We start from the raw sequence: 17,046 nt of genomic DNA, 5'->3' as shown, positions 1-17,046 counted from the left end.
CAGAGACAGAATTAGAACCCATGACTTCTGACTCCCAAGCCTGACTCTTTCCACTGAACCATGCGGCTTCGCATGTGCTCGGCACATAGTATGCACTTAACAAATACCAACATTATATCTCTGCCTCTTGTCAGCTGTGTGACTGTGGGCAAGTCACTTCCCTTCTCTGTGCCTCAGTTCCCTCATCTGTAAAATGGGGATGAAGACTGTGAGCCTCACGTGGGACAACCTCATTCCCCTGTATCTCCCTCAGCGCTTAGAACAGTGCTCTGCATGTAGTAAGCGCTTAACAAGCACCAACATTATTATAAGCCTCTGGGGCGGGGTTAAGGAGGCCGCTATAGCCCCGCTATTATTGGACGTCCCCCCCCCGGGGGGGGGGGGGAGTTTCATTCATTCAGTAGTATTTATTGAGCGCTTACTATGTGCAGAGCGCTGGACTAACCGCTTGGAATGGACAATTGGGCAACAGATCATCCCTGCCCAACGACGGGCTCACCGTCTAAACGGGGGAGACAGACAGCAGAGCAAAAGAGAACAAAAACTAGACACCATTATCAAGAGACATAGAATGAAGGGGAGGTACACCTCATTAACAAAAGAAATAGGGTAATAAATAATATAGACAAATGAGCACAGTGCGGGGGGGGGGGCGTTAAGGAGGCCGGTGAAGCGCCTCCTGAGAGCTCTCCTCCTCCTCCAAGAGGCCTTCCCAGACTGAGCTTCCCCCTTTTCCCTCTGCTGCCTCCCTACCCCCGCTTCACCTCCCCTCAGCTAAGCCCTTTTTTCCCACTTCCCACTGCTCCTCCCCCTCTCCCTTCCCCTCCCCTCAGCCCTGGGCTCGTTTGTAGATATTTTTATTGCCCTATTTATTTTATTAATGAGGTGTCCATCCCCTCGATTCTATTTACCGTGATGAAGTTATCTTGTTTTTGTCCGTCCGTCTCCCCCGATTAGACGGCGAGCCCGTCAGTGGGCAGGGATGGTCTCTCTCTGTTGCCGAACTGTCCCTTCCAAGCGTTTAGTCCGGTGCTGCGCAGCTAGTCAGCGCTCAATGGAGGGTCCTGACTGACTGACTGACTGACCGACCGACCGACCGACCGACCGACCGACCGACCGACTGACAGGGCGCCGGGGAGGTGTCTGAGCGGCGCTGGGCGGTTGCGCGGCCCCGCCTCTGGGGGGAGCCCTGGCGCCGCCTGTGCGCGGACCACGTGACGAGCCGCCGCTTCCTTCCCTTCCCTTCCCGCCCCCTCCGCCGCCGCCCACAATGCAGTGCGGCCCCGTCAGGCCAAGGGGCGGCCCAGGAGGCCCGGCCCCCACCGGACCGGCCCCCACCGGACCGGCCCCCACCGGACCGGCCCCCGCCGCACCGGCCCCCGCCGCACCGGACCGGCTTGGCCTGGCCTTCCCTTCCCTCCCCTCGACAGGTACCGCCCCCATCCACCCCCAACCCTCGTCCTCCCCTCCCCCCTCCTCTCCTCTCATTTGTCCCCCCGCCTTTCCCGCCGTCTTCTCCCCTGCCACTGCCCCCCTCCCTCCCTCCCTCCCTTCCTTCCTTCTTCCCCTCTTCTCCTCTGTCACTGCCCCCCCTTCCTTCCTTCCCTCCCTCCTTTCTTCCCCCTCCCTCCCTCCCTCCCTCCGCCACTGCCTCCCTCCCTCCTCTGCCCCGTCCCCCTCCTTCCCTCCCTCCCTCCTTCCCCCCTTCCCCCCTTCCCCCTTCCCTCCTCCTCTGTCACTGTCCCCCTCCCTCCCTCCTTGCCCCCCGTCACTGCCTCCTTCCTTCCTTCCTTCCTTCCTTCCTTCCTTCCTTCCTTCCTTCCTTCCTTCCTTCCTTCCTTCCTTCCTTCCTTCCTTCCTTCCTTCCCCCTCCCTCCCCCTGCCCCCCTCCCTCCCTCTCCTCTCCTCCTCTGCCACTGCCCCCTTCCTCCTTCCCTCCCTCCCTCCCTCCCTCCCTCCCCTCTCCTCCTCCTCTGTCACTGCCCCCCTCCTTCCTTCCTTCCTTCCTTCCCTCCCTCCTCCTTCCCCTCTCCCTCCTCGTCTGTCCCTGCCCCCCTCCCCGTTCCTCCCCTCCTCTGTCCCTGGTGCCCGGGTTCTCCTTCCCGTCCCTGTCCCCTGTCCCTGTGACCCTCCCGTCCTGCCCTGTGCCAGCCAGGGCCGGGGAAGCGTCCGGTCCCAGGGCTGGAGCTCCCGAGGTTAGTGAGGAGGGGGCGCCTCCCGCCCCCCCGCCCCCTTCCCCGGGGGTGGGGAGCTGTCCACCCGCAGGACACGTGGCCACGTCCCGTGGGGCCTGGTCCAGGGAGCGGGGCGTGGGCCCGGGCCTTGCCAGCCTGCCTGATTGCCAGCCTTCCTGACTGCCAGCCTGCCTACCAGCCAACCGGGCACGGCCGGCCACGGACCGCCTTCGGGGTTCTCCGGGTGGCCGGGCCCAGCCCCGTCCTTACTGCCCAGCCAACTTGTCCACTCTGCACGGGTCGTGGGCGGTCCTGCAGTCAGTCGGCGACATTTATCAGTCACCCGCCGTGGGCATACTTCTGTCCCGCAGGGCTGGGGGATGGGGGCGCTGGGCCGGGTCACGGGGGGACAGTCAGGGATGGAGAGGAGGTGGTCCGTGTTGGGGTCACTAGGAGAGTCAGGAGTATTGGATGGTCCCTGCTGGGTCACTGGGGGAGTCGGTTTGTTGGATGGCCCGTGTTGGGATCACCGGGAGAGTCAGGAGTGTTGGATGGTCCGTGCTGGGTCACCGGGGGAGAGTCAAGGATGGAAAGAGGAAAGTCAGGGGTGAGGGACGGTTCATGCCGGGTCACTGGGGGCGATTCAGTGATGGAGCAGGGAGAGTCAGTGGTGTTGGATGGCCTGGGCTGTGTGACTGTGGGCAAGTCACTTAACTTCTCTGGGCCTCAGTGACCTCATCTGTAAAATGGGGATTAAGACTGTGAGCCCCACGTGGGACAACCTGATTCTCCTGTGTCTACCCCAGCGGTTAGAACAGTGCTCTGCACATAGTAAGTGCTTAACAAATACCGACATTATAATTATTATTACTGGGAGAGTTAGGGGTGTTGGATGGTCAGTGCTGGATCACTGGGAGGGCAGTCAACGATGGAGTGGGGAGAGTCATGGGTGTTGGATGGTCCAAGCTGGGTCACTGCACACTACCCTCCTTCAAAGCCCTACTGAAAGCTCACCTCCTCCAGGAGGCCTCCCCAGTCTGAGCCCTCCATTTCCTCTGCTCCTTCTCCCCTTCCCATTGCCCCAACTCCCTCCTTCTGCTCTAACCCCCTCCCCACCCCACAGCACTTGTGTATATATGTACATACTTATTATTCTATTTATTTTATTAATGATGTGTACATATATAATTCTACTTTGATGGTATCGATGTCTGTATACTTGTTTTAATAATAATAATTATGGCATTTGTTAAGCGTTTGTTGTCTGTCTCCCCACTTCCAGAGTGCAAGCCCCTTGTTGGATAGGGCTTATCTCTATTTGTTGCCAAATTATTGATTCATTCATTCAATAGTATTTATTGAGCGCTTACTATTTGCAGAGCACTGTACTAGGCGCTTGGAATGTACAGTTCGGCAAGAGACAATCCCTGCCCAATAATGGGCTCAGAGTCTAAACGGGGGAGGCAGACAGCAAAGCAAAACAGAACAAAACAAGTAGTCTGGTGTAGATATCATCAAGATAAATAGAATCATAGATATATACACATCATTATCAAAATAAATAGAGTAGTAAATAATGCATACAAAGATGCAAATATGCACAGTGCTGAGGGGAGGGGAAGGGGGAAGAGCAGAAGGCGGGAGAATGGGGAGGGGAGGAGGAACAGAGGGAAGCGCTTAGAACATTGATCTGCACACAGTAAGCTCTCAGTAAATATGATTGAATGAAATAAAAGGGGTGTTGAATAGTCCATGATGGGTCACTGGGAGAGTCAGGGTTGGAGAGGGGAGAGGCAGGTGGTGTTGGATGGTCTGTGCTGGGTCACTGGGAGAGTCAGGGCTGCTGGTAAGGAGGAGAGTCGGGGGTGTTGGACAGACCATACTGGGTCACCGGCGGGGGTGGAGTCAGGGTTCGATCAGTCATATTAGTGAATGCTTACTCTGTGCAGAGTGCTGTACTAAATGCAAGGAGAGTACAGTATAGCAGAGTTGGTAGGCACATTCTCTGCCCACAATGAATTTACAGTCTGGAGGGGGAGAAAGACATTAATCAATCAGTAGCATGAATAAATAAATTGTGGATATGTACCTAAGTACCATAGGAATTAAGAATAAAGGAAGTAAATCTAAGTGCAAGAGTGACACAGAAGGGAGTGAGAGAAGAGGAAATAAGGGCTTAGTCAGGAAAGACCTCTTGGAGGAGATGGGCCTTCAATAAGACTTTGAAGGTGAGGAGAGTAATTGTCTGATACAAAGAGAGAGGGAGTTCCAGGCCAGAGGCTGGTTGTGGGCAGGAGGTTCATTCATTGAGTCATTCAATCATATATTTTTTGAGCACTTACTGTGTGCAGAGCATTGGACTAAGCGCTTGGAAAGTACAGTTCAGCAACAGAGACAACCCCTACCCAGCAACACAGTCAACATAAGCTCACAGTCTAGAAGGGGGAAGACAGAAAACAAAACAAGTAGATAGGCATCAATAGCATCAACATAGATAAATAGAATTATAGATATATGCACATCATTAATAAAATAAATAGAATAATATATATGTGCAAATATACACAAGTGCTGTGGGGCGGAGAGGGGGTTAGAGCAGAAGGAGGGAGTTGGGGCGATAGGGAGGGGAAGAGGGATAGAGGGAAAAGGGGCTCAGTCTGGGAAGGCCTTCTGGAAGAGGTAAGCTTTCAGTAGGGCTTTGAAGGGGGGAAGTGAGCTAGTTTGGTGGATGTGAGGAGGGAGGGTATTCCAGGCCAGAGGCAGGACGTGGGCCAGGGATCGATGGTGGGACAGGTGAGAACGAGGCACAGTGAGGTTAGCAGCAGAGGAGTGGAGTGTGCAGAATGGGCTGGAGAAGGAGAGAAGGGAAGTGAGGTAGGAGGGGGCAAGGGGATGGACAGCTTTGAAGCAAGTCATGAGGACTTTTTGCTTGATACGGCTGTTGATAGGCAAACACTGGAGGTTTTTGAGGAGGGAGGTGACATGCCCAGAGCGTGTCTGTAGAAAGATAATCTGGGCAGCAGAGTGAGGTATAGACTTAAGTGTGAAAGAGACAGGAGGTTGGGAGATCAGAAAAGATGCTGATGCAGTAATCCAGTCTGGGTATTAGGAGAGATTGTAGCAACAAAGTAGCCATTTGGATGGAGAGGAAAGGGCGGATCTTGGCGATGTTGTGAAGGTGAGACCGGCAGGTTTTGGTGACGGATTGGATGTGTGGGGTGAGTGAGAGAGCGAAGTCAAGGATGACACCAAAGTTGTGGGCTTGTGAGATGGGAAGGATGGTAGTGCCGTCCACAGTGATGGGAAAAGTCAGGGAGAGGACAGGGTTTGGGAGGGAAGATAAAGAGCTCAGTCTTAGACATGTTGAGTTGGCAGCGAGATAGACGAGATCAAGGTACCGTGACTAGGTTGGCATTAGAGGAACAGAATATGCGGGCTGAGTTGTAGTAGAAGAGCAGAGAGGTGAGGTCGGAAGGGACAAGCTGAAGGAGGGCGTCAAAGCCGATGATGAGGAGTTTCTGTTTGAGGAGGTGGACGGAAAGCTCCTGGAAGGACTTGAGGAGTGGGTTGACGTGGACTGGGGATTTTTTTAGGAAAAAAATGATCCAGGCAGCAGATTGAGACCATCGCATATCCCCGACTATCCCCAGTGACCCAGCACCGACCATCCCACACCCCTAACTCTCCCCTCTCCATCCCTAACTCCCCAGTGACCTGCCATTGATCATTCAGCATCCCCCCACAACCCCGACTTTCCCAGTGACCAAGCACGAACCATTCAACACCTGACTCTTTCCTCACCATCGCTGACTCTCCAAGTGACCCAGAATGGACCATTCCACACCCTTGACTCTCCCCTCTCCATCCTCTCTAATCTGGCTTCCGTCCCCTTCACTCCATAGAAACCACCCACCTCATAGGTCACAAATGGTCTCCTTCTTGCCAAGTCCAATGGCCTCTACTCTATCCTAATCCTCCTTGACCTTCCAGCTGCCTCTGATACTGTGGACTACCCTCTTCTCCTGGAAACGGTATCCAATCTCAGTTTCACTGACACTGTCCTCTCCTGGCTCTCCTCCCCATCTATCTGGCTGCTCATTCTTAGTCTCATTTACAGGCTCCTCCTCTGCCTCCCATCCCTCAAGACTCCTTACAGAGATCAGGATGGTGAGACAGGAAGACAGAGACCCTACTGGGGATGGGTTTGTCAGTCCTTCCAATTCAGATTAGCCACCAGCTTCCCCCATCAGGTTTTAGTTTTTTTCTTAATGACATTTGTAAAGCGCTTACTATGTGCCAGGCACTTTACTAAGCTCTGGGGTAGATAAAAGCTTGTCAGGTTGGACACAGTCCCTGTCCCAAATGGGGCTTACTGTCTTAATCCCCATTTGACAGATAAGGGAACTGAGGCCCAGAAAAGTGAAGTGACTTGCCCAAGGTCACACAGCAGATAAGTGGTGGAGCGGGGATGAGAACCTACGTCTTCCTGACTCCCAGGCCTGGGCCTTATCTAGAAGCCACACCGCTTCAGTTCTCTTCACCCGCTTCTCCCCAGCTCGCGCCCTGCGCTCCCCCTCAAGCCAACTGTTTTTGTTTGTTTTTGGTTTTGTGGCATTTGTTTAGCCATCCTGCCCCTGCTCTCCAGCAAACATCCGCCCCAGTTAATTCATTCAATTCAGTCGTATTTACTGAATGCCTACCGTATGCAGAGCACTGTACAGAGTGCTTGGGAAAGTACAATACAACAATAAACAGTGACATTCCCTGCCCTCAACGAATTTACAGGCTAGAGCGGGGAAGACAGACATGAATACAAGTAAATTCATTCATTCAGTTCATTCAGACGTACTTATTGAGTGCTTACTGTGTGCAGAGCACTGTACTAAGTGCGTGGAAAGTACAATTCAGCAACAGATAGAGATGATCTCTACCCAACAATGAGCTTACAGTCTAGAAGGGGGAGGCAGACAAAACAAAACAAGGAGACAGGCATCAATAGCATCAAAATAAATAGAATTATAAATATACACACGATTAATAGAGTAATAAATGTGTACAAGTATACCCAAGTGCTGTAGGGAGAGGAAGGGGGTAGACTAGAGAGGGAGTAGGGGCAATGAGGAGGGGAGGAGGAGCAGACGAAAAGGGGGAGCTGAGTCTGGGAAGGCCTCCTGGAAGAGGTGAGCTTTCAGTAGGGCTATGAAGAGAGCTAGTTTGGCAGATGGCCATTCCAGGCCAGAGGTAGGACGTGGGCCAGGGGCTGATGGCAGGACAAGCGAGAACGAGGCACAGTGAGGAGGTTAGCGGCAGAGGAGCGGAGTTTGCGGGCTGGACGGTAGAAGGAGAGAAGGGAGGTGAGGTAGGAGGGAGCAAGAGGATGGAGAGCTTTGAAGCCAATAGTGAGGAGTACTCACTATTTGTTATAAAATGACAAATATGTAGATAAATGCTGTGGGGCTGGAAGAGGGAGGAGAGCAAAGGGGGCAAGTCGGGATGACGGTTCTAATACTCCCACTCCTGCTCACTCCAGCCCCTGTCTAACGGTCTTGATCCTGCGCTCCCAGCCCGGATCACCCAGTCTTGCAGATAGGGGCCCAGCCACCTGCCCGGAGTCTGGCGTGGAGGGCGCTGGGGTGACTGGACTTGTGTGCCGGTCTGCAGGCGTGGGGCAATGTCCGCGGTCCTGTCGGCCGCCGTGGTCCGCGTGCGGGACGGGCTGCCGCTCTCCGCCTCCACCGACGGCGACCAAGGCGCGGGCGGCCCGGACGGCAGGAGGCTCTTCAAGCTGCTCGCCCGAAAGCTCAGCCAGCTCCCGGACCGCTGCTCCCTCCACGCTGGACGTCACGTGGTCCAGTAAGGGTGGGACCACGGTGGGGGGAGGAGACTGGGGGCCCCGGGGGGTTCTCGGGTTCACAGCCCTGGGGTTTGAGGGGTGGGTGTGGTGGGGGGGGTCCTGGGTTCATCCCTGAGGTGAGGCGGCCCAGAGGGGCCTGGTGCATGAGCGGAGGGCGGGTCTGGGCATGTGGGTAGATGGGGGTTGGGCCCCAGGGTCACAGGTGGGGAGCGGGCTCCACGTTGGGGCGGGGGTTGGGGGGGGGGCCCCTGAGTTGAGACGGCATATCCCCGGCTGCGGGCAGTTTGATCAGCTCGCTGGGCGTAAGCTACATGGTACTGTGCACGGAGGGCTGGCCAGGGGTCCTGGCCTTCTCCTTCCTCGATGAGCTGCAGCGGGACTTCATCGCCACCTATGACACCGCCAGGACCAACACCGCCGTCCGCCCCTACTGCTTCATCGATTTTGGTCAGCGGACCCCGCCTTCCCCATCACCCCCCGCCCCTGTGCTCGGCTCACCCCATTACCCCTCGGCCCAACACCCCGCCCACCCCATTGTCCTTCTCCCTGGCGACCACTCACCCCTTCGCCCCTCCCACCCCATCACCCCCCTTCCTGCACTCTGCCCACCCCATCGTCCTTTACGGGGGCCATCCTGACCATGCAAAACGCAACACAGAAGGGAATGGGAGATGAGGAAAAGTGGGCTTAGTCTGGGAAGGCATCTTGGAGGAGATGTGCCTTCAATAAGGATTTGAAGTGGGGTTGGGGGAGAGTAATTGTTTGGCAGATCTGAGAAGGGAGGGCATCCCAGGCCAGAGGTAGGATGTGGGCCAGGGGTTGGTGGCTTGATAGGCAATATCATAGCACAGTGAGAAGGTTGGTATTAGAGAAGTGAGGTGTGAGGGCTGGGTTGTAGAAGGAGAGAAGCAAGGTGAGGTAGGAGGGGGCAAGGTGGTGGAGAGCTTTAAAGCCAATGGTAAGGAGTTTTTGTTTGCAGAGGTGGATGGGCAATCACTGGAGTTTTTTGAGGAGTGTGGTGACATGTCCTGAACGTTTCTGTAGAAAAACGACCCAGACAGCAGAGTTAAGTATGGACTTGAGTCGGGGGAGAGAGGAGGCCGGCAGGTCAGCAAATAGGCTGGTGTAGTAATCGAGGCAGGGTAGGATGAATGATTGTATTAATACAGTAGCAGTTTGGTTGGTGAGCAAAGGGTGGATTTTAGCTATGTTGTGAAGGTGGGACCACCAGGAATTAGTGATGGACTGAATATGTGCATTGAATGACAGAGAGGAGTTAAGGATAATGCCAAAAGACAGAAGGCTTGGGAGGCTGGGGGTGGGACCAATATCAAATGCTTAAAGAGGACAGATCCAGTGCATAGACACAAAAGAGAGAGGCGAGTAGGAAAAATGAGGGCCTAGTCTGGGAAGGCCTCTTGGAGGAGATGTGATTTTGGTAGGGCTTTGAAGGTGGGGAGAGAATCATTCGTATTTATTGAGCCCTTACTGTATGCAGAGCACCGTATTTAGCACTTGGGAGAATACCATATAATAATAATTGTGGTATTTAAGCACTTACTGTGCCAGGCACTTTACTAAGCACCTGAATGGTTACAAGCATATCAAGTAGGGTACAGTCCCTGTCCCACATGGGGCTCACAATCCCAATCTCCATTTTACAGATGAGGGAACTGAAGCACAGAAAAGTGAAGTGACTTGCCTAAAGTCACACAGCCGACAAGTGGCATAGCAGTGGCATAGCCAGGATTAGAACCCATGACCTTCTGACTCCCAGGCCCGCGCTTTATCCACTGAGCCATACCTTTCCCTACCCACAGTGAGCTGACAGTCTTATGTTAGTCTGCTCTTGTCCACCTGTGCCCACCACCCCTCCCGGCCCCGCCCCCGTGGCCCAGATTCTCTGGTGGCCTGGGCCCAAACAGCCTCTCGTCCCCCGGCAGACACCGTCATCCAGAGGACCAAACAGCGTTACAACAACCCTCGCTCTCTGGCCACCAAGATGAGCCTCGCCGACATGCAGACGGAGCTCAAACTCCGGCCCCCACATATGCTGACCATGGCCGAGCTGGCGCCCGCCAACGGCTTCCCGGCTGTGGTGGGGGCCTTCAGCGGGGCTGGCAACATCTCCTCAGGTAGGTAAGGCCCGAGACACTAGGCCCCTCCGTTCTCTGCCCAGGTCACCACCGCCCATGCTGGAGTCCACGGGCCTCCAGGCCTGGCCTGGCCCGAGATTGTGTCTGAAAGGTGGGCTGGTGGGGGGCTGCCAGGGCAGCCCAGGGAGGAGCCACATGGCCCACTCTTCTGCCAGGTTGTCCACAGTGGCTGGAAATTGTCCTCTTGCGGTGGCCCCAGTGGGCGGAGAAAAATCTTCCCAAGGGGCATGTGTCACCGAAGTTGTTTCATGCTGGTAGAGCAAACCCACTGCTGTCCTCGGGTCAGGGATCTCTCCTGGCCGCCTCCGGCCACCCCTGAGCCCTGGGTCTCTACTGACTGCCTACCTCCATTCCACAACCACGTCAGACCCTAGGGGTTCACTGACTGCCTCCCTCTGCTCCACAACCACGTCACGCTCTAGGGATTCACTGACTGCCTCTCTCCACCCGGTAGCTGCCATGACCTGACTAGTTTCTATGGGTTTATCCCACCACCCCTTGGACCTGTGTTTGAATCCCTTAACGATCAGGCAGAAGATATTCTCCGATCCCACTGGGCTGCCAGTCCTATGTCAGGCCTCCCCTGCCATGCTACTTTTCAGGCTGGTATCCAGGAGGAAGGTGAGATCCCGAGACCTCTGCACCCAGTCCTATCTCCCCTTTGTGCCCCATTCTGCCCCTGCAGCTCAGCAGCAGCGTCTGGAGCCGGCGACCCTGCCAGGGACGGTGGCCCTCGTCCTCAGCCTGCTGTGTGGGGCGCTGAACCTCATCCGTGGTGTCCACACCATTGAGAGTCTCCTGCAGGTACCCTGGCCGCGAGGGTGGACCGGGGCGGACCCCTTCCCCACCCCTGCCTCGATGCGCTCTGAGGGCCAAGACAGTCAGTGAAGGTGGGCTGCTGATAACATCTCATTCCTGTCCATGGCAGCGGAATCGAAACCGGGCCCCTTCCCTGGATTCTCTGCACACCCACCCGCTGTGGCCTCCGACCTGCCCGGCTTGGACAGCCAGAGTGCTGCCCAGCAGCAGTTAATCAATACTATTTATGGAGCACTCACTGTCCCTGCCCATAATGAGCTTACAGTCTGCCATCTACAATAGTGATAACTGTGGTGTTTAAGACTTTACTATGTTCCAAACCCTGAACTAAGCACTGGGGTAGATAGAAAATAATCAGGTTGGACCCCATCCCTGTCCCACCTAGGGCTCACAGCCAATGTAGGAGGGAAAACAGGTAATGAACCCCTATTTTACGTGTGAAGAAACTGAGGCACCGAGATGTGAAGTGACTTGCCTAAGGTCCCTTAGCAGACAAGTGGCAGATCCATGATTAGAACCTGGTCCTCTGACACTTAGGCCTGGGCTCTTTCCACTAGGCCTTGCTGTTTCTCAGGGATGGGAAATTTGCCACAGGGACAGAAGAGGCGGAGTTTTGTTTTGGACTTGTTAAGTTTGAGGCGTTGGTGGGACATCCAAGTAGAGGTGTGCTGAAGGCAAGAGGAAATGTGAGACTGCAGAAAAGGAGAGAGGTCTGGGCTGGAGAGTGATTTGGGAATCATCCGCGAAGAGATGTGAAAGCCATTGAGTTGAGGGAGTGGGGGATAGATGGAGAATAGAAGGGGACCCAGAACTGAACACTGAGGGACTCGCACGGTTAGGAAGATAGGAGGAGAACCAGGGGAGAACAGTGTCAGTGACACCAAAGTTGGATAAAGTTTCCGGGAGTAGGGAGTGGCCCACTGTGGCACAAGCTTCTCAGAGGTCGAGGAAGATTAGGATGTTGGATTTGGCCAGAAGGAGGTCTTTGATGACCTTAGGGCAGTTTCAAGTGGAGTGGACAGAAGCCAGTTTATAGGGAGTCTAGAAAGAGGTTGGTGCAGAGACAGTGGGTGTGATCATTATAATCGTGGCATTTGTGAAGCGCTTACTATGTGTCAGGTACTGTACTAAGCGCTGGGGTAGATACAAGATAATCTGGTTGGTTGTACTGCCTGTCCCACATAGGGCTCCCAGTCTCAATCCCCATTTTACAGATGAAGGACCCAGCTTCCCTGCTGCCTAGGACACCCCCTCCCCTGGGCAGACCCCTGCACAACTGCCCACCGGCTGGACTAGGGCCAGCAGCCCTCACCACCCAAACTCCTCAAATGAGTTCTTGACTCATTTGCTTCAGAGAAACAGTGTGGCTTAGCAGATAGAGTAAGGGTCTTGGGAGTTAGAGGGATCTGGGTTCTAATTTCGGCGCCACCACTTATCTCCTGAGTGACCTTGGGCGAGTCACTTAACTTCTGTGTGCCTCAGTTACTGAGTTGCCAAGCATGTTCTGAGCATCAAGGTAATCAGGTTGGACACAGACCCTGTCCTGCCCAGGGCTCGCCAAGTGGGAGGGAGAACAGTCAAGGAATCCCCATTTTGTGGATGAGGGAGCAGAGGCAAAGAGAAGTGAAGTGACTTCCCCGAGGTCACACAACAGGCAAGAAGCAGCATGGCTTAGTGGAAAGAGCCCGGGCTTGGGAGTCAGAGGTTGTGGGTTCGAATCCCGGCTCTGCCACTTGTCAGCTGTGTGACTGTGGGTGAGTCACTTAACTTCTCTGTGCCTCAGTGACCTCGTCTGTGAAATGGGGATGAAGACCTGTGAGCCTCACGTGGGACAACCTGATTACCTTGTATCTCCCCCAGCGCTTAGAACAGTGCTGGGCACATAGTAAGCACTTAACAAATACCAACATTATTAAGGGGCGGAGGTGGGATTAGAACGCAGGTCCTCCGACTCCCAAGGCCGGGCTGCCTCCATGAGGCCGCGCGGCTTCTCTCAGCCGTGTGGCGCCCCCTAGCGCTGGATGTGTGGGTGCCTGCTGCGTGCAAACCGGGCGCCTGCAGGGAGCACGGGCGCCCTCTAGGGGCCACGGGGAGGCACCGCAGGCACAGCCCCCTCTGGGGCAGCTGAGGAGGCCGGGCTGCTCGAGCGGGGGCACGGGGGGGTGGGCTGCTAGGCGCCCCGTCCCCCGCCAGCCACTAAATTTGGGCTTTGCCTTCCAGAGCGACGGAGAGGACTTGAGTTACATCATCGCCTTCCTGCTCGGCATGGCCGCCTGTGTCTACCAGGTACGTCCGATGGTCTGCCCGGCGGGCCGGGCCCGTGGCGGGCAGTGCCACTCAACGGGTGACGGGCAACCGTAGCCTCACCAAGGGGGCGGGGTTGGAGCTCCACCCCACTTCTCACACGGCTCCCAGCTGCCTCTGGGGCATGTGTAAAGCTGGGGTGCCACCCTGCCTTCCGAGAACAGTATCCAGCTCCTCCCTGTTATTATGCAGCCTCTGGATCATCTGGGCTCCATTCATTCATTCATTCATCCAATAATATTCATTGAGCGCTTACTATGTGCAGGGCACTGTACTAAGCGCTTGGAATGTACAATTCGGCAACAGATAGAGACAATCCCTGCCCATTGACAGGCTTACAGTCTAATCGGGGGAGACAGATAGACAAAAACAATAGCAAGGGGATGTACATCTCATTAAAACATACTTCCCTGCTGGTTGGCTGGCTTGCCGCTGGCAGCCCCCCTCCACCCAGCTAGCCCCTCTCCCCAGGAGCTGAGAGAGGGGCTAGCCCAAGAGAGGACCAGGTGCATTGGATTATCCGTGGATTTCAATTATCTGTGCATGCCCCTTCGTCTCTGCCTAGGAAAATCCAGAGCAAGCCCCAGTGTGAGGGGGAGGAGGATAAGGACATTAGAGGGAATAGGTGGGGTGGGAGCTCCCCCGCCCACCCCATCCACGGCCCATGTGCCGGGGACTCTGCTGCCTGCCGTCATTTCCAGAGCAGCATCTCCCCCTGCCCCTAAGAAAACCCCAGTTTTGTAGGAGGAGAGGAGGGGCCGGGGTCATGGGGGCTCTAACTGTCCTCGGCCTGCTGACGTCACCTGCATGTGGCATGATCTTCCCCGCATGTAGTGTGATCCAGTGGTCTGGGAGGGGCGTGATCTGGCCTGCGTGGTCATCCTGTTTGAGTTTTCGGGCAGGCCCCCCGAGCGAGGCCCCCCACACACACACTCTAGCAGATGGAGACCCCATCAGTTGATCCCATCAGTTGGGATCTGCTCTGCCTAGCAGCTGTGCCTCGCTCCCTCTGGCTTCCTCTGCCTCCAGCTCCTTAGCCTCTTCTCCTCAGCCCCTCACCCCACACTTCTCCCAGGTTCTCAATTTCCCTTTCCCACTCCCGCCTCCTGCTCCGAGACCATAGGCCCTGCAGGATTGGCCCCATTTAATCTGTACCAGAGCTGAGGTGGGCAGGCAAGTTGCGGAACGCCGACCCCCATCCCCACCCCTGGCACATCCAGTGACCCCACGGTTGTGTCTCCTTGCAGGGCTACCTGCTGGCCCGCCCCACCAGCTGGCGGAGCGCCAAGTCGTTCCTGACCTTCGGCCTCATCTGCCTGTGCAACCTGCACCTGTCCGAGCTGCGGGGCCCGTGGCAGCTGTTGTTTCACGTGACGGTGGGCGCCTTCGCCACGCTGCAGATCCGCCTACGCCAGCCCCGGGCCAAGGCCCCGGGCTACGATGTCTGAGTGGCCCGAGGGACCTGGGGGCAGGGCCGGGACTGAGGACCTACCTTGAGGCAGGGCCGAGGCCGAGGACCTGCAGGCAGGGCTACGGCCTTGGGCTTGGGGGCTGGGTGGGACTGGGCTGGGGCCACCTGCGAAGGCACCTTGTCCTGGCGAACCGCTTGGGGCGGGGCCAGGACTGGGCAGTGTGTCCCACTGTTCCCCAAGAGCCTCGGGGTGGGGCCCGCTGTTCCCAAGACCCTCTGGGCACGGGGCCCGCTATCACTTTGAACTACCCAGGTTGGGGCGGGACCCTCACCTCAGCCCCGGACCGCCGGGAGCCTCCGTGGAACCGCCGGTCCCCACACAGGTTTTTGCCTTTGTAAGGCGGCAGTGGAGCTGGAATAAATGGTGCATCACCCGGCCGCCCCTGTCTGAGCCGGTCCCCACGGACCTCTCTCCCACGGGTCAGGGCCTGCCGAAGCACCCTTCAGGCGAAGGATGTTGAGACACGGGGATCCCTGCCTGGATCATCGAGTCAGTCCCTCGTCAGTGAGCTGAGGGCTCAGTGCATGCCCAGGGCCGTATTGGGTACCCACAGCCTGCAATTTTGTGCTAGGCTGGATGTCTAGTGTGTGTAGGGTGCTGAGCTCCTGCCGTGTGCAGAATGCTGTACTGGCTGCCTACTCTGTGCAGAGCATTGCGCCAGATCTGCCAGAGTATAAACATGTCTGTACAAGTCTCTAAGCCCCATCATCAATTCCCCTGAAGTCTCAGCCCCAAGCACATGTGCCATTCCTGACACGTGTGTTCCCACACGTGATTACTTTCGTATTCGAAGGGGACACCAGTGACAGTGAGATTCAGTGGAGCCCGGGGGAGTTGGTAGGAAAGGCCAAGTGGGTCCGTGCTCCACACACACATGCACAGACTGTCCCCAGATTCTGCTGTCACATTTGTGGTTTGTGCAGTCATGAGTCACGCCTTCAGACAGGCACTGGGGGTCAGCCTTCCTACTCAACCCCAAGACTGAAGGGTCCGGGAACAATAATAATGTTGGTATTTGTTAAGCACTTACTATGTGCCAAACATCGTTCTAAGCGCTGGGATAGATATAAGGTAATCAGGTTGTCCCATGTGGGGCTTAGTCTTAATCCCCATTTTCCTGATGAGGGAACTGAGACCCAGAGGAGTTAAGTGACCTGTCCAAGGTCAAACAGCTGACAAGTGGCATAGCTGGGATTAGAACCCATGACCTCTGACTCCCAACCCTGGGCTCTTTCCACTGAGCCACGCTGAATGCCGCACGGACCTCTGAAAGGACCATACGTGCCCCGCAACTCTCCGGCGTCCCCCTGGTTCACTCAAAGATATTTGGGGGAATTAATTTTTGTTGTTGCTGTTGCCTTTTATTTCTTTTTCATTTCCTGTTTTTTTCTTTTCCCGTAGTTCTGTTTTGGGTTTTGGTTGTTTTTGTTTTTTGCAAGAAATCCTCCTACGTTTCCTTCAACCCTTATAAAGTAACTCTATTATCAAACATTATGTGGATCCTCCCCTTTCTGTCCAAACTGCCCCCAGGCTGGCTCAGACCACTTGTCCTAGCCCAGCTTGACTCCTGCATCATCCTTCTTGCTGACCTCCCTGCCTCCTGTTTCTCCCAACTCCAGTCCAGACTTCGTTCGGCTCCTCAGGTCATTTTCCTGTAAAACCGTTCAGGCCATATCTCCCCACTCCTCAAGATCCTCCTTGTCTTGTCTTATGCTGTCGAATCTTCTCCAACCTATAGCGATACCATGGATGCATCTCTCCCAGAATGCCCCACCTCCTTCTGCAATCGTTCTGGTAGTGGATCCATAGAGTTTTCCTGGTAAAAATCCAGAGGTGGTTTGCCATTGTCTCCTGAGCAGTCAACAGGAGTCTCGGCCCTCAACTCTCTCCTATGCCCATGCTGCCCAGCACAGGTGAGTTTTGACTTGTAGCAGATTGCCTTCCACTCACTAGCCACTGGCCAAGCTAGGAATGGAGTGGGTAAGCCTCTGCTTCACTTTCCCTCCCATAGTTGAGACAGGTAGAGTACTGGAAACTCTCCAGGTGCGACCCTCAGAGTGGCCAAGACCCTTCAGTGGTTGCCAAACGTTCATTCTTTCAATTGTATTTATTGAACGCTTACTGTGTGCAGAGCACTGTACTAAGCACTTGGGAAAGTACAATACAGTAATGACAGAATCCCTGCCCACAAGAGCTCACAGTCGAGGCGGGAGGGGAGACAGACATCAATACAAGTAAACACATCAACATAAATAAAATTATATATG

General features: G+C 55.4%; 1 protein-coding gene and 1 non-coding gene across 3 annotated transcripts; one reads left to right on the top strand and one right to left on the bottom strand.

Moving 5' to 3' along the window:
• The first annotated feature begins 1,360 nt into the window (after positions 1-1,360).
• Positions 1,361-15,691, top strand: SEC22A (SEC22 homolog A, vesicle trafficking protein). Of its 2 annotated transcripts, none has more exons than XM_029074866.2 (7): positions 1,361-1,430; positions 7,836-8,027; positions 8,312-8,475; positions 9,972-10,163; positions 10,870-10,988; positions 13,224-13,289; positions 14,555-15,691. In XM_029074866.2, exons 2-7 carry the CDS (start codon positions 7,846-7,848, stop codon positions 14,753-14,755), a joined length of 924 nt encoding a protein of 307 aa, XP_028930699.1. In that variant the 5' UTR covers positions 1,361-1,430; positions 7,836-7,845; the 3' UTR covers positions 14,756-15,691. The 2 variants fall into 2 exon arrangements, with proteins under 2 accessions (XP_028930699.1, XP_028930704.1); XM_029074871.2 differs by lacking the exon at positions 1,361-1,430 and adding an exon at positions 2,081-2,195.
• Positions 15,692-16,702: 1,011 nt separating this feature from the next.
• On the bottom strand, positions 16,703-16,840 carry LOC114815602. Its single transcript, XR_003763401.1, has one exon. It is a non-coding gene; the product is annotated as a small nucleolar RNA SNORA7 (small nucleolar RNA).
• Positions 16,841-17,046: the final 206 nt, after the last annotated feature.

The sequence above is a fragment of the Ornithorhynchus anatinus genome, chromosome 1, assembly GCF_004115215.2.
Source record: "Ornithorhynchus anatinus isolate Pmale09 chromosome 1, mOrnAna1.pri.v4, whole genome shotgun sequence".
In the NCBI taxonomy this organism is placed as follows: Eukaryota; Metazoa; Chordata; class Mammalia; order Monotremata; family Ornithorhynchidae; genus Ornithorhynchus; species Ornithorhynchus anatinus.
The sequence above is the reverse complement of the archived record's forward strand: the minus strand, read 5'-3'. Positions and strand labels throughout refer to the sequence as shown.